We start from the raw sequence: 22518 nt of genomic DNA, 5'->3' as shown, positions 1-22518 counted from the left end.
GGTCACGGCCAGGGCGGCTGTCTCCGGTCACGGGGCCTCTCTGGCCTGGCCCCAGCTCTGGTGACACAGGGCTGGCAGAAGCATGGGGCAAGGGGGACCCCCCCGGACACCATGCTGGCAGGGAGCAACAGGGAATCCCATCTCTGCTCTGGGTTCTCCAGAGCCCGAGGGTGCAGCACGACTGGGCCAGAGTGAGTGGGACTGGATGGGATGGCATGGGGTGGGGCTGGATGGGACGTCCCCTCCTGCCATGCCAAGCAGGGGAGCAAGGGCAGCCCCATTTGAGGGGGAACCCCTGGTCCTTGCCCTGCTCCCATCCCACACCCCACTCTAATTACCTCCTCTTAAGGAAGCGCCTGATAGTTCTGGCCATTTAAGGTGGCCCCAGCCCCTCGCAGTAAGGGTAATTGGGCCATAATTTGTTTTCAGTGTCAAGATGGCGTCAAAGATAAGACAAAAATCTCCAGGTTTGGGGGCTAAAGAGACAGGAGAAATCCTGACCTGGGGCCGACCTCAGAGGAATGGCCACAAGCCCCAGTGAGTACCATGGCAGGTGAAAGATTTACTGCCAGGGAGCTTTTTGATCCTCTCCCAACACTCAGAGCCTCTCAGCCCAGTTGCTGGCTCCCAAGTCAGACTGTCTCCTGGATGACTGCTCAGGTGGGAAGGCTCTCTGTCCAACAGAAGTCCCCTCAGATGCAAAGTTCATGACATGCAATAGTTCTTCCTCAAATCTCCATGCTTCTGGAGTCATGTGATTCTGAGATCCATCTAAAGAGAAGTTAGCTATAAACATGAACTTCAAGTATGGGAAGACTCTGAAGACACAAGGCAGATAAAGGCTCCTACTTTTTTATTTTTTTTTTTTTTAATTTTGTTTGCTCTAAAGAAAGAAATCCAAACTCTCTGAGTTTTCACCCCTATGGCTGTCCCTGCTTGGATCTGCTAGCACTGAGCTCTGCCCAGGGTGTGTTTCTCCCTGCATCTGCCTGTGCTGGGAGAAGATGAAGAGCACTGCACCCTGGGCCAACCTTCCTAAGACCATCCTTCAAACTCCTCTCAGAAGACTCAGGTACTTGGTGCAGGGTTAGCAAAATTGCTCACCATGGCTTTCTGCAGAACAACGCATCCATGTCCTGCTTAATGGTGAAGCAGTCTCACTAATAAGCGTCTTCTCCTGCAGTGATGACACGTTGCTGCTGATTTCCCACTGATCTTCTCCCATGACATCTCAGCACAGTCCTCAGGTGAAGCTGGATGATGTGTGCGACACAGCAGCCCACTTGTGCCCCATGCACCTTAAGGTCCAGGACAGAAGCTGAGTGGGAGCTGGTGCTGGCTGGTGGAGGATCAGTGCCGTACAGCTCAGGGCAGGGGGCAAAAACAGCTAGGCACATTGCTCAGCAGGACTCCGTGCCATCTCCGTAGCTGTGTGATGCTGGACAAGCTCTGTACCTCCCAGTTAATCCAAAGCTAAAGTGCAATAGCAAAGCTGGAGCTGCTGCAGCTCCAGGAGCCTGCAGATCAGAGGGGCCAAGGAGCCAGACGGACCTGCTGGAGCACAGGGGGGAAGCGCAGGCGGGGGGGAGGATATTTACTGGTAAAGGAGAGGGAGACGGGCAGTTACCCGAGAGGCTTGAGCCGAGAGACTGCGAAGCAAGAGCACACGCTTGGGGCCTCGCCGATTGCTAGTCATGGATCCCCGAGGCAGGGAAGGTCTCTGCTTGAAAAGTTTCATTTTTTCCTGCGTTTTCTTTTGCGTGAAGAATTCAGGCCTTGACCACCCTGAAAGACTTTACAGTAACCAGAGAAGTAGGGGAATTTATGGCGTCACTAGTGGCTGAAAGCTGAGGAATTGAGAGGAAAACGGATTTTTTTTTTCCTTAGACTGCAGCTACCTTGACAAAATTCTCATGGCCTGTAACTGACCCGCAGGAGCAGCTGGGGGGGATGCGGGGGCCAGAGCAGGCTGGTTTAATTGCCTCGGACGGGAACTCCTTCCCAAACTGAGAAGCTGGAAGGAGTTAAGAGTCTGAGCTAGCGCATAAAGCTTGCGTCAGCCCCAAAATTCCCTCCTCACTATTCAGCTTCCACCACTTTGGTCTTGTGTCTGATGCTGGGCAGAAGGACAAGCTTTGCCCTGAAGCTCATTAGCTTGACTCAAACTTGAGCCTGGGCTGTTGTGTTCAACAGCTCACCCTGCAAAACATCCAGGAACCAAGCCAGCTGCTTAGGGCTAAACCAACGCGATTCCACACCCAGTGCCCTTTTAAGCTCGTCTTTCTAGGAAGGTGGCATAAAGAGGTACGAGATTCCTTTGTTGGCGTGCTTTGGGAGTGCATGAAGGACTTGGAGCAGATGAGCAGCAGGGAGGACTGGGGAAAATAGGATCAGGAGAAGTAATGAAGGGAGGAGGACAAGGAACAGCCTGGTGAGGGACAGCAGCTCCCCAGCACTGTCATTTGTGCTAGTCTAATAAGAAAAGCCCTGTCTGTACCCAGTTCTATCACTGCACTGATGAAAAGCCTTCAATTTGCTTTTTATCTCCAGGAAAAGAGAGACACAGAGAGCTGAGGTTAGGTGAGGCCAGTAGTAGTGCACCAAGGGCCGGGCTTCTTACATGAAGGTCAGAATTTATGGCCAGTAAACCAGTGGAAATTCCAGGAAAAAATTAAACAACTTGTTTCTTTTAGGAAGGTGGATGTGGTACAATGAGAACACCAACCTGCAGGGTACAGGGATCCTTCCAGGGCAGACTGGACAGGGAAGAGCTGAACAGTCCTGTTTTGGGACACCTACTGGGATCCTGGTTGTCCCCTATGGCTGGGCAGAGCTGGGAAGGTGCCGGGCTATTTCTCCCACATCTCCGTGCAGAGGGGCTGGATGTGGCGCCTGCCTTTCCCACCCCAGCCCAATGAAGGGCCTGCAGTTTGGACAATAAGCCACCAAACAGGAGATCAGATTGCTCAGGGCTGCCTGCCAAACCATGGCTGCTGGCCTGCCGCCTGCTCGACAGGCACAGGAGCTGGCGAAAACCCAGACACCAAACTGAGCTATGAACAAGCTCCAGGACCACCGGATACAACCCACCACTTTCACTTTTCTAAAGACAGACTTGCCCACACAGGCGTCAAGACCAGGAAGAGACATAGGCAATGCTCACACACCTCTTGGACTTGGCGCCTCCTCTTTGCTCCGTGACCACAACCTGGGTTAGTGAGTTTGCTACTGCAGCGCCCCTCATTGTGCTCTCAGGTCCCCACAGTCCATACACGTGGTAGGAGAAGCAGCAGAGTCATCTCAGCTACCTGAACACTTCCGTCTTCCCCTGTCTCGCAGTCTCTGCTCTTCCCTACAGGCACCTTGGTTTTCCCTGCTGAGGATGCCGCAGCGATCACGGAGTACTTCCTGCAACACGTAAAGGGAGCAGATCTTGGAGAAAGTTCCACAAACAATTAAGTAAAAGCACATTAGGGGGCTTTGAGGTACTTAGGGAAGAAGCCAATGCTGCCTGCAAAGATAAAAGATGTGAAATTGGCTCCAGCTCCTGGCAAAGTGCGATTGAGCGCTGGCAGAGCCGTGCAGTTATCCCTTACTGGATACAGGGGAAATGAAAAAAAAAGAAAAAGAAAAAAGCAAGCCCTAAGGCTCTCCCCTGCACACTCAGCCTGCTCAACCACATCTCTAAAACATAAAACCATTAAATCCACATTTGCATTTTCCCCCACTCCTCTGCGCTGCCCTTTCTGCTGGGGAGCGGAGAACCGAAGCCTGGTTTCCATCAATGCTGCACGGAGGCCATAGGACGGCTCACGCGGAGAATCGGACGTGTTCAATTTCAATGTCTAACCAGGAAGAAAAACCACCAACACCCAAACAAACCGGTTTTATGATCTCCACATCCCACTACAGCATAATCCCACTTCTGGTACCTGACAAGTACAGCCGGCTCCTCCCGAGGAGGGGTCTTTGGGGCAGGAGAGCAGCTCTGGTCCCCCGCCAGCTGCCCAGCCCTGGGCGCAGCTGCAGAGCACCCACCACCCAGGTTCCTGAGCTAACACTGCCCTCGCACGGCAGCAGGGAGCAGGGAGAGGGACATGCGGTTAAAGGCTCACCAGATCGAGCTGCTGGTTGCTCAGTTTCTCAGGGTGAATACGTTAAAAAGACTGAGCAGATTCCTCCCTGGTTTTGAGCTTGAAATCTTCTGTGGGTTTCTTGGCAGGGAGCAAACATGAGATTCAGCAGCATCATTCATTAGTCTATACAAATAACAGATTAACTGGCACAGGTTATTTTTATCACTGGAGTTTCCAGTATACCCTCTTGTGCTAACAACAGCACTCGCACAACAGGTTGCTGCTTACAGCTGTCCTCCTTCAGCCCTTCTGCCTTTCCTCCCTGGGCAGGACACTTTCTCACTGTGCTGGCAGAAGAGCCCATACTCACCGATTTGGGAATGTAAATGACATGGCTTTTCTCCTTCCAATAGGCTACGCTACCCTTGTCCTCACCTGAGACCTTTCCCTGATACCTTCTAAAAAAGCTTGACAACACACAGGTGATGTCCTGTGAAGTGACATACCCTTGCTCCTTGTTTCACCGTGCCTGCCTGTGTCACCCCTGGACTTGCCTTCTTCAGCTGGGAGCTCCCCAAGACAGGGACAACACTCCCGTAGCATGGCAGCACGCTGCCTTGCACAAAAGGATCCTGGACTGTTGCAAAGGCCTCCAGACATGTCTGCAAATGCAGGCACTGAGGACACTGGGATCTGTTTCTGATGTGCCAGCTCAGTCCCCCCCAGCTCTCCAGTTCATTAAGGCCAGTCTGTAGCTAAGAGAATATGAGGCTTACACATAACTACTGGTCATTGATCGTTTCTCACAGCTTAGTAAAGAATCAACACGTTCAGCTCTCTAAGGTCTCTTCCTTGCAGTCCCCACTCCCTCGCACACCTGGGATGGAGGACAGAGGGGGACCAAGCGTCTCCTGCATGCGTCACCGGCAGTATAAACGGGAACATTCTGCATGGCTGGAAGTCACCATACAGCAGCAACACAACCTGCCACCCTCCTCCCAGAGGGCATTTTAGCCCTTGCCGTGAACTGAACGATGATAAGCAGACAGGTCTGTTGGCTGTAGGACAGCACCAAGGAGTAAGGATACAGAAGATGTTGCAGGATTGTTTCAGGGAGAATTATCTGTGCAAATGTTTACCGAACATCAACAGTGCAATTTAATTTGACAGTGATAAATCCAGTTCATGTATTTTGAGCATAAAGCTTTCAACATCCTATCATCCTCCTCTGTGAGAGCTCAAGAGTCTGAAAAGCTACACTACAACCTATTCCTGATTGAAAAAACCTGAAGGCTAAAGCATGTCTCAGACAGTGCCAGCAGAGCCTTTGGAAATGTCATGACAGGGTTCAGGAGAACAAGTATTCAAGCTCCAGTTTCCAGCATCACTCGCTTCCTCACTGCAGCCAAAAAGTGAGGCATCTGTGCCTGTAATGCTGTCAGGAGGAAGAGCAATATAGGGAAAAGAAATGAAACAAAGCACTAGAAACTTGGAAAGGATCTTGTAGTTGAACTGATGGCACATTGGGATGCTACCTGTCAGCATTGCTCTGGAGCAGCACCCACCTTGTCAGCAGGGCATGCAGCTTCAACTCTGGTCAACAGAAGCCAGAAACCATGCATGAAAGTGTGCCTGAGAAGGAAACAGAAGCACACAGTTGAACCAGACATAAAGAAGAAACATGAATCAAGTGAGATGCTGCACTTGATCAACTGTTCATGACAGAGAGGGGAAAAAAAGTAAAAATCCCCATCATAGTAAAAATCCCCATCTCTCCCCAAAATGCAAGGTTACGTGTCTCTCCAACAACCTCCATCTTCTTGGAGTTATCTTTTTGATGCATACAAAAGACTCCATGATTTGCATCTAAGCAACTCACACAGGTTTGTTACAAAATATCCCATCACCTGAGTTTTCTACCTCAGGCTTGATGCATCCTAGTCAGCAGTGCCATTCTCCCGCCCATGTCTGCAATATTTTCAGCCCCGGGGAGGTGGGTGGGAAATGACAGTGAACCAGAGAAGCCTGGCACGAAAGACCCGTGCAAAGCAAAACTCCATGGGCTCCGGGGTTAGAGTGCTAAGGGCAGAAAGGCAAACAGAAGGGAATGTAGGCCTTGTTGCTAGATAGATCATTTATTAAAGTGAAATTCAGCATTTTATCTTTGTCAGACAGTACAGAGTTAAAGTCTCATACACAGTGGAAGCAGGACATTTCCTACACCTCAGAGAAATGAGTTCTACAGTTTTTGCTATAAGTTACTAAGTTGCTTTAACAATACACAGCTATATTACACGGTTAAAAATACAAGGTGTCCAAAACATTTGGCATAAGATCAGCACAACACATGGAGGCCAGAAACAGAAGAGGGAACACAGTTTTTCTCTCCCAGTAAGCCTGCTAAGACTCCGAGCCATTCTGCAAGTTACCTGCTGTTCCCTTCCCCTGCACTCCAGCTGCGGACAGGGCAGGAGTAAGCCCAGCCCTGCCAGGGCTCAGCCAAGAGGCTCCTGGAGCCTGCTGATGTACAGAACAGCCTTGGAAGGGAAGTTCAGGTCTAAGGCAGGAGCCCCCTCCTCTCCCCACACTTTCTTCAACCCTTTAAATCACTCCAAACAGATGTGTTCACCGGCGAGTCAAAAACGCGAGAGCAGGGACAGCTGTGAAAAGTGCAAGGAGGATCTTACACCCTAGCAGCTCATTTGCGCTTCGGAAGGGGAAAAGGAAAACCCCCTACCTTGGTAAGCCAGAGATGGCTAAAGGGCATCAGTGGCCAGAGGAGTGAGGCATCAACAACATTCCTTCACCTTTGGGACTTGCAGTCAATGCGCTGGGCGGTACAAGGACGCCTTTTGTACAGGAGGCTCCCGTGCGTTACCCACTCTTGAGGCAAAGTGACTGTAGTGCTCTGGGGAAGGATAATGGTCTGTGAATTTAAACAAACAGTCCCCCAGCAGACCATTTCTCTCCCCTCCAGCTGCAGTTACTGCTGGAGATCTCCCATTGGTATTTACATTTGGCTCAACCAAAAGACATAAAGTGCACAGCTCCCTCCTTCTGCCCCTCACAAAACATCCGTGACAAGAGCTGACACGGAACGAATCTTCCTCCACCCTGCCGACTGTGGAAGCGTGTTCTATTCAGTCTCTCTGTGGGCCACGTCCTGTTTCACCTTCCCCGTGCCATCACGACCCGCTTGAAAACTCACACTTACTGTGGATTATTTTGGCTCTTGGTTTCAAAGCCTCTCTGAAGCCAGCTTGCGCTTAAGACTAACTTTAAACGCTGGAGTTGATGTGTTGTGGCCACGTCTTGCAGACGAGGGTACCTAGTGGTTAACGGCCACACTTCTAAGGAAAACTGGGACACCAAAGTACTAGGGACAAGTGATACAAACCTGCCCGCTCTGCTTTCTCAGGCTGAGCCTCTGAAGAGCCTGGCAAAAGAAACATTTGCTTTTAACACAGTTGTTTACTTCAGGTAGATACGCAATATTCTTTGAAATGTAGAATTTTTTGTAAAAATTGCATTCTAACACAGCCTCCTTGGATATATTTGCACTTTTCAGTCATCAGATTGCCACCGACTCAAGTCTTCGCATGCTTCCAACTCCCAGGAGTTGAGCTCAAGCCAATAACCACCAGCAATGATTTCTTGTTCTTCCCTTAGAGTGAGCAGAGGGTCAGCATACAGGATGAAATTAACCCCAGAAGAGATGTTTCCACATTATTTGGATTTCATGTGAATGGCTTTGGATCTATTCAGAAGTCTAATGAAGTTGATGCAACTCTTCAATGAGAACTGAATTTGGCTATGAAATTGAATTAGGCTATATAATGGCTGGAGGGCTTCAAAGACGATTCTTCTGCCCCAGGGTGAATGTCACCTATGCAGGCTTGTAAGAAATAAGCTTCCACTATTATTAACGGAAGGTGACATCTGGTCATCCTCCACGCCCCCAAGGCTTGTGCTCCATGGTTCAAAGCTAGACAGAATTTAAGGCCCATCTGTGAAAAGCAAAATGTAAAAGAAAAAAAAATATCATACCAGCCAAAGCGATTTGGGTCTTCCACCTTTCCAACAAGTCCCACCTAAAAGTGCTGAGAAAACATCCCACCTCATGGCTTCACGAGTGTGAGGTTCAAACACATTTACTTTGAAGTTTAAAACAAAAAGTTGGAAAGTCTTTTTTAATTGGCATGCAGCATAAGGAATCAAACACACAGAACAGCATTGTACAGAACGACAATTGCATTGTTGTGTTTTCCGGTTTAGAGACACGAAATGCTTTTCAAGAATCACAGGCACCCTGAACACGGATATTGCTACTGAATTGACACGTGATTTCGGTTGATGGCATGGGAGCCATAACTGGCTAACCCCTCCAACGAGACATCGGCTTGCTTCTGCTCAAGGCGTTGCTCTAGCTAAGTTGAGAACAAGGTAATAAGGCATTTGCAAGGGTTTATAAGGCCATGGGGTCCGACAGCCAAAGATTCCTCTGCTTCTTTGGTGTCTTGCCTCCAAGCTTTCCACCTTATAAACAACTGCTAATGGCTGGTAAACATCTCTTCGTCATCACACTTCACTAAGAACTTTTTCAGAAAAGTATAATTGCTTTGAGAGTGAAACCAACAAGGATCACATTTCACATTAATTGACTATTTTCAGGAAAAAAAAAAAAGTTTCCTGGATACCACCTCTGCACAAAAGCATTCCAGTGAATACACCTGAACAGATGGAACCTGCCACCATATTTCCTTGAAAAGAATCATTCTGCTGCTGGCTGCTAAAACACCCCAACAGATTTATTTACTCTTACCAATAAAACAAAACAAAATACAACAACAAAAACATTTTTAGTTTTGGTCTAGAAGTTACAATCAGCCATAACCCTCTCAACTCAGAGACTCGTTCTCCCTTGGTAATATCCTCTGACTACACAAGCACTTTGGGGATTAACATGCAGTCAGAGAATGTACCCTTTCAGCTATCTGTCCTGAATGAGAGAAGCCAGATCATGCTGACTGATGTGGGAACTACTCCATCCTTTCAATAAGGAAAGGACCAGCGTTAATTAGGAAATTTTTGAACATTCATGAAACACCAACGCAAGACATTCTCTCCCTATTCCTGGAACCTCTCTCTTGTCCGATGTTCTTAAAATCCAAACTGAATCGAACAAGGAAATGCTGAAACAATCACACTCCCCAAAACGTCACAAATGGGATGTGTACCATAAGAGAGCATTTTTGCCTATGATACAGGACTTAGACATGGTGAAGTTTGCTGAACATGTTTTTGGAGTACTAGCAAACACTTCCAAGCTGGTGTGAACAGCTTGCTTTAAACTGTGACTTGATTTTTAAAGAGACCCTGGGAGAGCCTCAACAAGAGCTTCACTATGTGAAAGTTTCACATGCCTGACGGAACGTGACTCAGTACTCAGTTGGGATCAAGATCTGTGTGTTTAGCTCTTCAACAAAGCTTCATCCAGTCTTGCAATATTAAAACCTGCCATTGACAAAATGCTAGCCCAAGTTTTCTACTGTTCAGTTTGTTGATTAAGGCTTGTTGAGAACATACTCTTTATGTGGAGTCTTGGCATCTTGTAATGGCACAGAGACATTGGTTAGGGCAGCAAAGAAACAGAGTGGTGCTTGAAATCATGAGATCCCCTTGAACAGAACTGGAGGTCACTGGAGAACAGTCAGTCACGACCAACATTTCTATAAGCTCCTTTTGCCAAAATAACCTCTGTGCTATTTGTAAGGACACCTTGGCTTTAAACAACAAAATCAGAGCGATCTCCAATGGCGCCCAGTTAGAGAGCGCCAGCGTGTCTCCCTCCACTCGCTCGACTCTTACGAAAGCACACAGAATGCTCACCAAAGGCAAGTGCTTCCACACTTTCTGCCTGCTGCAAAGACAGATGAAACACATCGTGCTCCAGTCAGTTCACTACCGGGGCTGTGGTGCTACAGCCATTACCATCAGTCTGCTGTATACTCCACAGAGGCTGCCGAGCCCACTAATCCACACAGCAGGTTTGTGACACCTGCTGAAGACCAGCCTCAGTGTAAAATTCACGTCACTTGTGATTGACACCTGATCAGACACACAGACTGAGAGACAGATGTCTTAAGCCATTGTTTCGCCTACCATCACCGAGCCTTCAAATAAGAGAAATACCAATCAGTGAATTAAATGAGCATTTCGACCAACACAATGAAACCCAGCAAATAAAGCTGTATTTGCCTTAATACCACATTCTGAGGAACTGTAGAAGTTTTTAAATGCTTACAGACAATCAATTAGTGAGTTCTCAAATAAAAGAAATTAGAAAAACAGATTGCAGAGAGTTGTTTGGCATCCATGTCAGAAGGGGGTGGGAGGAAAAAATGGTAAACAAAAAGCAAACCGAAATAAATCAAAAAAAAATCAATTTCAGACTAGTCAAGTAGTGTTCACTGAAGTAGATCTGGTGAGCTGGAGCATCTGTAGAAGTCTGAGACTTGAAGCACTGACTCAAGGCAAGACAGAGCATGTGTAGGTGGGGAGCAAGCTCCAGACAAATTTCTGACCCATGCACCTCGATAATGAGTTATCTCTGCTGCTGTTCCAGTCCTGCGCCAAGACAAACTTCATGGTGGTTTGTGAAGCAGCCTGAATTCAGTGAAAAAATTCCATCCGTGATCTGAATTGCACTGAGAGGCAGATTTCCAGAAATGGTTTAAAACACTGAGCTGACAAACTCCAGAGTCTTACAGGTTTACTTGGTTTCCCCACTATCCTCATTTCTTTATTCCAATGGGACTTTGAAACGAAGGGAAGAAGTCTTCAGAAACATGCTGGGCACATGTTTTCAAATACTCTTGACAAGAATGTCTATATTCTTTTCTGTCATCCAGACTTACTGCATTTTAAAAAAAATTTACAATATACTTCAACAGTTTTTATATACCTAAAATGCACAACACCATCTGTTCCTTCCAGGTCTCTCTTATTTCAAGTCTTGTTAATTTTCATTCTAGTTGCTTGCTACTTTCTGATTTCTGGTCCAGCCTGCTCTTGTTGTTCTTCACCATATAGATGAAATATGCGAGTGTCTCTTTCTCATTCACAGGAATATTTCTGAAGTGACGACTGACAGTCTAGAAGGACAACACGTAAAGAGACAGAAATTCTGAAATTAAAAAGTAGAAATAATCAGAACAGGGTTTCTCTTCACTTTCCAAAAACGATTTTATGGCCACCGGGTGTAACACACTTGGTCAAACATGCACCATTTCAAACTGTCAGTCCTCATTTACCTCTCTCTCTTTACAGCTGGAATGTGCGTGCACACATAGCACAGTCGTGCTACGTCAGCAGTACTTGCAGCCAACTTACAAGCGGAATTTGGAAGGCTGAACGTGCTCCTGCCAAAGCAGGAGCCTCTCCTCAGCGGCAATTTCATGCCGAGATTATCTGGAGAGTGAGTTTCCTCTGCATCTCAGCAGTTTATAGCAGAGCATCAGAAATACTGAAACACTTTGCTGTGTGAACCGCATGTAGCAAAGTTTTAGAGTCCAAAGGAAAACACACTGGATAAGTTTTCACGGAAAGGAACACCAGGGGATTTGCAATGGGAGGGTTAGGATTCGGTTAGGTCTACCCCTCTCTGACACTAGCATAAGCCCTGAACCATTAGCTGCTTTTTCCTCAGAAAATGAACGTAGAAAACATGTTGGAGCTGGATGAGACTTGCTTCTCACAAGGAAGAAGCTCTTTATGGTACCAAACACAGCTCCAGAACTGGATGTTGATGCAGGCTGAGGAATAACCACTGCAAGAAGATTTACGGAAGTTTGAGTTTTCCTTACGGTGAGGTAGCAGCAGGAGTCTAAGAGCCTCAGGCAGCAGTGATTCAAGCATGGGAGCTGGACGAGGATCCAGCGTAGGGTCAAAGCTGCTCAGACTTCACAGGAAATCTGGGAAGTGTGTGACAACTTTAAGTTAGGCTCCCTTTATTTTCCGCTTGCATAGTAGTTTGTTGCTTTTTTTTTTTTTTTTTTTCCTCCTGGGCACAATCATGGTAAATTGTCTACCTAAGTAGTCCTTCATGGCAGGGGGTAGCTGAGAGACTATGAACTGGTCAGTTAGAATGTGACAAATCAGAACTACTAATGAGAACATACCCCCACCCTGCTTTGTTCACCTTGCTCCTACGTGCGCTACACTACACATTCTCTATATTCCGTACATTCATTTCCTAGTTGACTTTGAAAGAGAGTCTTTTTTGGTCTGCTGGTTGTTGTTCTTTAAAGCAAAATCAAAACAGATAGTTTTGGGCAGATAGTTGTGAAAGCCTCAGCTCACAAAAACAATCTCATTACCATTCAGTAACTGCTACAGTTTTTTCAAGTTTAGAGAAGACTTTTCCCACAGAATGCCTTCAGATCAAGTCAGGAAAGGGAGCAGAGCAGATGCACACCTAGCACAACTAGCCCAAATAACAAAGAGTTAAGAACCCTCTGGAACAAGTATCCTATATGGTGACAAAGCACCAGTAGAGGCCCTTAAGGAAAGGACCTTTTAGTGACTTAATACAGAATCATAAGACATCAGGACAAGACAGGGAAATATGGAATCTGAAGTCATGGTCAGTGATTTTTCTTTTAATAATAAGCAATTCTGAACAGTTCAAGTGGCTGTGAGGACAGAAAAACTAACAGGGACACTTAAGGTGACTAGTAGTGTGTAAGTCTGAGTTCCAGTACAACAGCCATCTTCAGTTAGCACCTAAGCCACTGGGAAGTAGGTTTTGTTTCTGTTCCCTAAAGGGAACAGACAGAGACTACGAACGAGGAGGGAAAGGAAGCAGAGAAAAGCAAGTTACTAAAACATGCTTTCAAGAGCCAGCTCCCATGTCTTCCACCACTGTCTCAGGTGAAAGAAAGCACACAGCTTTCTGCTGGCGTCGTACCCTGAAACCTCTCGCAGAGCACACAGCACACACTAGCGAGAGAGTCACTACAGGTCTTGGTGTCCAAGAAACGTGCACTTCAGCAGTAGAGATAAAAGGTTTTTCAATAACAGAGAGGATGCCACCTCTGTCGTCACTTACTTCTGCTAGCTGAGCCTTGTTGAGTCCCGGCCTAGTCTGCAACTTATAATGTCTCTTGTAACGTCGCAGAGTGTTCACTTGGAGCTGGAACAAGTCAACCTAGAAGTGATGCAGAGGAGAGGGGATGAGCACCACCTTTAGCTTCTATGAGGCAGAAATGTAGTTATCTAAAAATAACCATTTCCTCCTCAACAGGGCTGCTCCTTGCCTGCATTCAGAAACACACTGGCCTGCCCTACTGACAGATCTAAGTATATTTTGTATTTGTTAATGCTAAAGGACCAAAATAGCCTAAAGGAAACACAAAATTTTCTTCTGGTTCACATGCTGTCAACAGAATTGCTGGCCAGTTTCTGCTCTCAATTACACCTCTGCAACCTCCACACAAAGGGGAACCTTTTGTTCCCACAAGGTTTAAAAAGCTCACACATGAAATATCAATTTAGCAGTCACTGAACAAATGGCTTATGACATAAAACAGAGTACAGAGAAGAAATTAAATTCAAATACTTCAGTGGGAAATGCACAGTTTAAAAGCAAAGGGGGTGGTGGGGGAGGTTACAGGAAGGAAGATGAAGATCACGTGGGAAATACCATGTTTCAAAGAAAAAAGGAATCTCTGCTGAATACCAAGAAGAAAATGACATTAAAACTGACACACTGCAGAGCTCCCTGCTCAGTTAGGTGACACGCATCCCTCAGTTTTTAACCATCAAGTACCCTGCATGCTCTACAGCACTAACGCTTTTAGATGTCAGCTGGGTCTTCACCAGTCATGCTGGCAACTAACATAAAGCCTGTATAGGGAAGTTTTGATGAAGAACTTTGTAGGATGGAAACACAAACAGCTACAACAAAAGGTCAGGTATCCTTGAAAAAAACATACCAAAAACTTGTTACTCTCTCAACACCTCCACACAGGAGGTGTGCAGACACAGCTTTGCAGTCAAGACACAGCTTTGCTGGCAAAACAATTCTTGGCAGCTTTTTTCCAGAAATAAAATGCTTTTTTTTGCCAATACAGGTGGCATTGCCAGCAGAGGGCTCTGCTGACGTGGCCAAAACTCTGCTTCTCCACGAACATCACCTCTGCACAACTTCTTGCAGTGTCAACAGTACCAGAAACATCATCAAAGCAAATATAGTACACAATGACACAGAGAAGAGATTATTCTAGAGTTCTGTAACACAGAAAACCTGCCACAGGCCCATTTCCTGAAAATAAAAAGATGTTATGAATGATTTGAAGGTAGTTTTAAATAGTGCCAAATACATGCCAAGGTGTGGAGAAGCTTAATATCCCTGGATATCAAACACTCAAACGGAGAGAGAGACCTATTGAATTCTCTAGTGTATTTGTAAAACGATGCATGCTAGGTAACGAAGAACCATTTTGGGGCCTCAGTCACCACTGAAAACAACTTGTTTTTACTTTAAAAAAAAAGAACTAGTATCAATACTGTTTTAACAGCTCTCTGTTTGGAAGCAGTACATACATGAAGCTGTACAGTTACACTGTCATACCTCTTTTTATAGAAAACTTTACATGGGCACAGAACTCATACAGGAATGAAGAAGAAAATTAGGATATTACACATCAGAAAAAAAAGTCTTCCTGAAAAGTGAGAGTAACTCCATAGCGGTTTCAGTGGAGTTGCAATTTAAAACGCCAATATTTTCTGATACATGAAAACGACCAAGTGAAACTTAAACATGCTCAAAACTGGTAAAGCAGCCTATACCCATTTGGCACCTACTAACCTCTGGGACATCCGTGTCATGCTCAGGAGAGTCACCTCCGTCATCGCTCGTCTTCCTCTTTCTTTTGTTTCGGACACTTTGAATGAAGTTCTTGTGAAAATCACAAATATACAGATGTCTCACCTAAGAATAAGAAGTGGTGAAAAAGCAGTCAAAACAGGTGCTGTAAAAACAGCATTCAACAGCAGTCACGTAGACACCAGTATGACAGAGTGCATCGCTCACAACTGGCATGACTGACTGCCTCATGACACTAAGGAATTTCTAATCTTAAACCCCAGGCCTGATATCGTACTTTGAGCTAGAGATAATTTACATTACAAAGACCAAAGGCAAGGAAAATGAAGGACTCGAGCTCCAGCTGAACCTGAACTTCTGCAGATAATATATTTCTTTTTTATGGTTGCAATCATATGTCAGGGAAAAAAAAAAGGTAATTGTCTGGAGGAAGAGCATTGGCTTGAGGACTCACTACCAGCTAACTGCTAAGAAAAACATTATTCTGTTCCACTGTTGTGAACTTTCTGGTTTGAATAGTACAGAAGATTATTAAGGCAATTGTTCCAAAATCTAGACCAAATAAAAGTTGACTAATTATCTCAATTAAAACAAGCAAACCAAAAGCCAAAATGTCTCTTTCCTACAGCTTATCCTAACCCAGAACCCCCTTTTTAACAAGTATTATCGCACTAGAGCTAGCATATATACAAAAAAAAGGCACAAATTAAAAAAAATTACTTGGTAGCTGTAAGGCAAAATCGTCTTTGGACGACACAGGCACTCCACATTCGAATTCACTTTATGCAGACCATTCCACATTTTCCCTTCACTTTGAGTTCATCAGTCTGATTTCCTCTTTTTATTTCTAAAGTGTTTCACCCGGCAACAACAAATTATTTCTAAAATGAAAGAAATGACTACACCACTAGTCAAATCTGCTGAGGACATCAGAAGAAACACTGGTTTTTAAGAATACGATCAAATTTCAAACTGAGTCATCCTCTCCCCGTGACACGATGTATTTCGGCTGTGCAAACGGGACCTAACCAACGGGGGAAGCTGCCAACCAGACTGACTCAAAACTTCACGTTGGTTTGTTTTTAATGGCTTTAATCTTTAAAGACCAGGTGAGAAAACCACGCGGGGCAGACTTACGTTAACTGAGTCACTTCTGAGAAATTCCTCCGGTAATCTTGACGGGCTGCCCTGCTCTACCCATTTCTCTGCTCGGCAAGCGACCTGTTTCGAGCTGACAGCTGTGGCGAACGAGCACACAAGTGTCCCGTTTGAGAGGCAGCGCACCTCGCGTTTCGAGTTAAATAGTTCATTTTTAAGTAATCTGCTTCATTGGAACGCGAGCTCTTCATAATGAAAAAAGTCAGTGACATCGAATGGAAAGAGCAACCCATGTCGTTTATTTCACCTAGTAGCATCGGCGCTTTTCCATACGGAACTGAAATCAAACCAGCGCTGTCGCCTCCGAAGCAAAGCCAGCTCGCTCCTCCGTTTCCCCTGCACATCACCGGCTCCCCGCCGCAGGAGAGCCTTCCTCCCGAGCACGGCTTTTAGCGCCGCTTCATTAAGCCTCACGAGATAACCAGTGCCGTGAGGAAAAGCCTCATAAACATAACTCCGGCATGTTCTTCTCCTAGCCTCGCGCAGTAACGCTGAAGATGGGAAAACGCGGTCCAGTGGAACCGAGTCCGCGACACAAACCATCGCGCCTCGCACCCCCTGTCCCCACAGCTCGCAGGGATTACGCGAGCCGCCCGGGGCAATCGGGAAGCTCAACTTGCCGGGCGGACAAGCAACTTTCCGCCGGCCCGAGACGCACGGAGCGCGGCCTCCCGGAGGGACCGCAGTGCGGTGGCGGGCTGGGGACGGCCAGGCGCGCCCGGCCGGCCGCCCGGAGGGACTCGGCGGCGGCGGGCAGGGCCGGCGGAGGCCAGAACTCACACTTTTGTCGATGTCCAGCTTCAGCTTCTTCTGCGAGATGCTCTTCTGGATCCTCTTGCTGAAGGACGCGTTACCGGCGGGGCGCACGCAGCGGTCCCCGTCGTCGATGAGGCAGCAGCTCTGGCCGTAAAAGGGGGCTGCGGGAGGCCCATCCCGGCTGTCCTCCTCGGTGCTGAAACCATTCATCGCCCACCTCCCCGCACCTCACCCCGCCCGGGGAGCCGAGAACCGGGGAAAGAGCCGCTGCCGCCGCCGGGCGGCCCTGCGCCCTGGGGGGGGGACCCCGCCGCCCGGCGCCCCCGCGGGGGCCCCCCACTCTCGCAGGGGCCCCCTCGAGGGGGGGACTCCCCTCAGCGCCGGCGGAAGGGGCCGCGCCGGCGGAAGAGCCGCTCGCAGCTGCCCCTCAGCGGTGGCCGCGGAGGCCGGGCCGGGCCGGGCCGGGCCCCGCAAGCGCCGCCGCCCGCCGGGGAGCCGGGACCCCTCACGCACCACTCACACACACACAAAACCGCCTCCCCGGCAGCGGAAATCCCGCCCCCCCGCCTGCAGGCGGGGCGCTGGTTGGGCGGCGCCGCTGGCGGGGCGGGGCGCGCCGGCGCCGCTTCCCGCGCCCATTGGGGGGAGGCGCTGCCTGTCTGCCGCCCCCGCCCGGCCCCCCGCCCGCCTCCGCGCTCGGCCGGCAGCCGGAAGGTCGCCGGGAGAGAGGCGCGCGGGGCGGGGCGGGGGCCGCGCGCCGTTGCCAGGACACCGCCGTGGCGGGGAGCGGCGGCCGCGGCCTCCCGGCAGCGCCCGCCCGGCCCGGCCGTCACCGCCGCCCCGCGGGGCGCTCCCCTTCTTCCCGAGAGGGGGATGAGGAAACTCGGCGGCTCCCGGAGCGAGCGCCGGGCCTTGTCCCGCGGGGAGGAGGCGGGAAGCGGCCCCGGCCCCGCCGGCCTTCAGGCGTCCTCTGCTCCTGCTGTCGTGGAGGTGGGAGTTCCTGGCTGGAATGTTATTTAAGACCACTTTTTTTTTTTTTTTTTTTCTTCATTGCAAAGCAGTGATAGTGAAAAGATTAGACCTGGAAAAGTGTTTCCTAGAGCAAGTTGACTCGAAGCTTTGCGTTTCTTTCACCTTCAGGGGAAAAGAAAAAAAAAAAAAAAGGAAAAAAAGGAAAGAGAAAAAAGGAAAGAGAAAAAAGAAAAGAGAAAAAAGGAAAGAGAAAAAAGAAAAGAGAAAAAAGAAAAGAGAAAAAAGAGAAGAAAGAAAAAAGAGAAGAAAGAAAAAAGAGAAGAAAGAAAAAAGAGAAAAAAAGAAAAAAAGAGAAAAAAGAAAAAAGAGAAAAAAAGAAAAAAGAGAAAAAAAAGAAAAAAAAAGAAAGAAGAAGAAAAAGACAAAGGAAAAAAGAAAAAAGGGAAAAAGGAAAAAATAAAATAAAAAAGAAAGAAAAAAGAAAGAAAAAAAGTAAAAAAGGGGAGAGAAGGGGGCGGGGAGAAGTGGAAGGAAAAAGAAAGGAATTCCTACTGATCTGTGGAGGAAAGATGTTACTTCTGGAAATGCTGTCACCTCTGTAATAGCTTGTGCTGTTGTCAAAGGTGCGTGGGCAGCTGTACATGGAAAAGGATTTGATCTTCCTGAAGAAAAGACTTTCTACACAAACAGAAAAAATGTTCTAGAGGCTAAAATTCCTTCCAAGTCTGAAATCCCACAGGTGGAGCGATGCGTGTCAGCACGGGCTGAGCTGTGCTGAATCACACACACAAAACACCTTGGCAAGAGACTCCTCCAAGCCCTCGGTCCCCAGCCCAGCCTGCTCCGCAATGCCAGACATGTCTCAGAATAAATCTGGAGAGCAAAGACTTAGTACTCCTCCTCGATAGTTCTGCCTCTTGTCGTTTTTGTTGCTGGTGCACTCAGGCGATTCCCGTTTGTCCCTGTGACTACTAGAGAGCCACAGGACACCGCTTCCAGGAGCCTGCCACTCCCACGGGAAGGTGGAGGAAACGAACGACCTTACCTGCAGACCATCAAGCAGTTAGTGAAGAGCAAAGAGGTTTAAAAAAGCAAGGTGCTGCCCCTTACAAAAGCCCCTGGCCAAATTGCCTAGAATCTGCCTGCCTGCAGTAATCCCCTCCTGGCAAAAACCATACAGATATTCCCTTGTTTTGGGGAAAGGAGAAACGCCGGAAGGCTGACAGTGATCTCAGAACTCCCGATAGCAAGCTTTCCAGGTTTGTCTTAAGGTTACAAATAAAAGTCAAACGACAGGCTGGGGAAATCTTGCAGGAGGACTTTTGGGAAGCCGAAAGCACAGACAGATGTAGGGACAGATGATAATAGCAGCAAGCAAGTAGATAAAAGGGAACATGGCCATAACAGGCAGGACTTCCTCCTGTCCCTGTGAGAAGGAGGTTCTGCGGGTGCTCCCTGGACTATTCTATGGGAAGAGTGGCTCGAGGAACAGGCACCACCAGTGTCAGAACAGGTTGGTGCTGACCATCAGATTGTGTTTCATCTTTGGCTGCAAACACTTGTCCTGTGCAAATGAAAAGATTTTAAGTTGTTTTGCAATGCCTACTAAAAGGGAAAAAAAACCCTGCTTTTATCACTGTCTGTTTGCAAATTCAATGCTAAGTACCTCCAGCTCAGGCTAACAAAATGACACCTTTTTTTCAGTCTTTCAAAAAAAAAAAAAGCGCAGGGAGGTGTTCGCATAATTGCAGTTTATTTCAGCACATTTATCCTCATGGGAACCTCGGGATTTCACAGTCTGCTAGCCCGGAACTAGCTTGCTGTGAAATAAACTGCCTGGTAGAGACACTCTTTATTAGGCATCTATCACTGCCCTCATCTAATATTTCTTGGTGGGAGCTGCAATGAAGTGAGAAACAATGTTTCATAAACCCATCAGCACCAGGCAGCTTTAGTGCCTCCGAGGTGCTACAGCCCCACCACGCCAGCCCTCTAATCAAATTAGGGAAACACGCACTGGCCTTTAAATCTCCGCTGGAGCAGCACGCCCCTCCAAAGACAAGCCTGCGAGGTCGCTGTCATCTGGAACTCGCTGTTTCAATGGAGCCATTTGGGGTTCTTAGGACATAAATGCTGCTCTCCAAAAGGGCTGCTCTGTCCTGGGAAGAAGCCCTTTATTATTTTTTTCTACCTCCAGTCAGAAATCAGACCATTTCCATTTTCTTACCTTGGGGGCCAATGGAGACTCTGCCCTGGTGCCTTCCCCCAGCCTCCCACTCTCCCCAGCGTTCTGCTAGGGTGGCAGATAGTGAACCTGCTAAAATGCTTCAACTGTTACAGCTTTTGGCACATCCTTCCCCTGGGAAACGTTCTTGTGGCCAAGAATCACGGCACAGTCTTCCCTTAGGAGCTGTGCCTTGCAGTTGTCTGCTGGTCCCCCAGGAAAGAGCATTTCCATTCCTTCATGTGTGCTGATTTTCACACACACTATTGTTTGTCTCCCCTCTGTTTATTTCACTGTTTTTGACCCCATGGAGTTAAGTAAAAAGGAGTGTTGGGAAGGCCACGAAAGAAGCGGTGACAGTAGAAAATGCTGAGGGTCCTAACGGGAACACGGGATAGGGCCATGAGCAATGCTATAAACTTACCTTGTCTCGGGCTCAGACTGCTCTCCCTGCCTGAAGACCAGAACACAGAAAGGGCAGGGAGCTGGTAAAAACCCTCCCTGACACCACGGTGCAGGATGGATTTACCAGCAGTTGCTCTCAAGGCAGACAGGCAGAGAAAGGAGAGTCACAGCTTCATCCTGCCCTAAGCCAGGCAACAGTTGTGTGGTGCTGAGCTCCCTCAAAGCGCAGGAGAAGGTAGTTCAGACAAGATGCTGTCCTGGTTTTGGCCACAACGGATGCATCTATAGGCTTGGGGGCTTTAACACCTTATTCTCATGGCTACATATCTCAGCAGCAAACACACAAACTACCTTTTTGTGTCGAACACGTGCCTGGCGGCAGGCCCAGAGAGGGAAGTGTCCCAGGCACGGTGGCTGCTGCCCAGGTGTCAGCTCGGACACCCACAGCGAGGCCCGTGCTCCAAGGGCTGCAGGAGGTCACCATCCAGGCACGACAGCACTGCAGTGCTTGGTCAGGGGCACATGAGAGCCTGAGAGTCCCACCCCAGCCCCTCTTCCGAAGCACTCACCCACACAGAGTAGCATCCAACTACAACCAAAAGCTGCTCCCAATGGAAAGCCGGCTGTAGCTTGACCGTGAGGCAGTCGCTGCAGCAGATGATACTCCAGCACTGTCATCCACAATGGTATCAACCTAGGGAGTTTTTACTTACTTAGCTGCCAATTAACACAAACTTCTAATTACTGATTTGGGTATTGAGAAAAAAGAAAACACACACTGAAGTAAATACTTTCCTTCTCCTTCCTTTGGCTAAATTTCATCCAAACATCTGTCCTCCCCTGTTCCTAAGTCTCACCTCCCCCTTGCCACACTTCCTACACAGCTTCTCCCCATTCATTCAGGGAGGTGACGGGTGGTGCAGGAGGTCAGGGTCAAGCAGGTACCTGTCTGTCTTCAATTCTCTGTACTGTCTCTGCCCCTCTGTGTTTCTTGGTGTTCCCTGCCAACAAGGATCATCCATGGCCGCAACCCTTTGGGGGTGTCCTGCCTCAGCACAAGTCATCCACCATGGCCATGGTCACTCTGGGACTGCATCTTTGGGTATGGAGCACCTCCTTGCATGAACACGTCTCCTTCTGCATCTCCTTACGTTTCTCCTCACATGTCTCCTCCCCCCGTGGCTACTGCAGGGTGCCCTGACAGGCTGGAGTTTTGGGGCACGGTGGGTTGTTCCCACTGATTTCAGAGCAGGCTGGAAGCAGCTGGGAGAGGCGGATGGGAGCTCACAGCTCCTGCCTCACGGGCACCTCTGCAGCCCCCAGCTGCCCGCACGCCCCACACAGCGCTCAGGGTGAGCTTGTCGGCTGCTTGTGCATGAGCACAGCAAACTCTGCAATTCGTACCCGATACAAAGGGCAGCTGAGAAGGATGATCCAGGGGGGCTGGAGGAGAGCAGCGCGTGACGTGGCAGGAAGCTTATGCTGGGGAAACATCAGACCAGGGTAACTAAGGATATTCTCCTAAGTAGAGAGAACGGAAGTCAATCACTGGAGTAAACCAGGCACGGACAGTCATTTCTGCAAACGCAGTTTCAGAAAACACATTAAAAATTTATTTTAAATATATTATAAAAGGAAGTCCATTCAACTTTAAAAACACTAGGCATTCTATCAATGATTCCCAATTTATGAAAGCTACTACATTAAAGTGCTACAAGTCCTTTACCACCCTCAGGTATTAGGCTGTTGGTCCTAATATGCACAGAAATAAATAGACACCGATTCAAGAGGCACCATCCAGTTTTACAGATAAAATGCATGCAGTACAAGGAACAGACAAACTCAGACCTTATCACTGAGATCCTGGAGAATGCATTTTGTAACCAATTTCCTTCTCCACCCCAGAGGCTAAAGCTGTTTGTTATTGTTGTTGTAAGGGCAACGTTCTAGTCTATCAGCTTGATCAGTTTTTATCTTCTTTTGTGGTTGAAGTTCACACTTGCTCGCTCGCTAACTGGGATTAGGACTCTTTCTAGAGC

The 22518-nt window shown here is 48.0% G+C and overlaps 1 protein-coding gene across 3 annotated transcripts; it reads right to left on the bottom strand.

The window, feature by feature from the left end:
* Positions 1 to 10305: 10305 nt before the first annotated feature.
* On the bottom strand, positions 10306 to 17128 carry SAP30L (SAP30 like). Of its 3 annotated transcripts, XM_086621630.1 has the most exons (4): positions 16903 to 17128; positions 14947 to 15069; positions 13186 to 13284; positions 10306 to 11230 (listed from the first exon to the last, which is right to left on the bottom strand). In XM_086621630.1, the coding sequence occupies exons 1-4, from the start codon at positions 17086 to 17088 to the stop codon at positions 11102 to 11104; spliced, it is 537 nt and encodes a 178-aa protein (XP_086477756.1). In that variant the 5' UTR covers positions 17089 to 17128; the 3' UTR covers positions 10306 to 11101. The 3 variants fall into 3 exon arrangements, with proteins under 3 accessions (XP_086477756.1, XP_086477757.1, XP_086477758.1); XM_086621631.1 differs by lacking the exon at positions 14947 to 15069; XM_086621632.1 differs by lacking the exon at positions 14947 to 15069 and having other exon boundaries at positions 13186 to 13269.
* Positions 17129 to 22518: the final 5390 nt, after the last annotated feature.

The sequence above is a fragment of the Tauraco erythrolophus genome, chromosome 16 (assembly GCF_009769465.1).
Source record: "Tauraco erythrolophus isolate bTauEry1 chromosome 16, bTauEry1.pri, whole genome shotgun sequence".
NCBI lineage: Eukaryota > Metazoa > Chordata > Aves > Musophagiformes > Musophagidae > Tauraco > Tauraco erythrolophus.
This window is presented reverse-complemented; position numbering and strand designations above follow the sequence as displayed.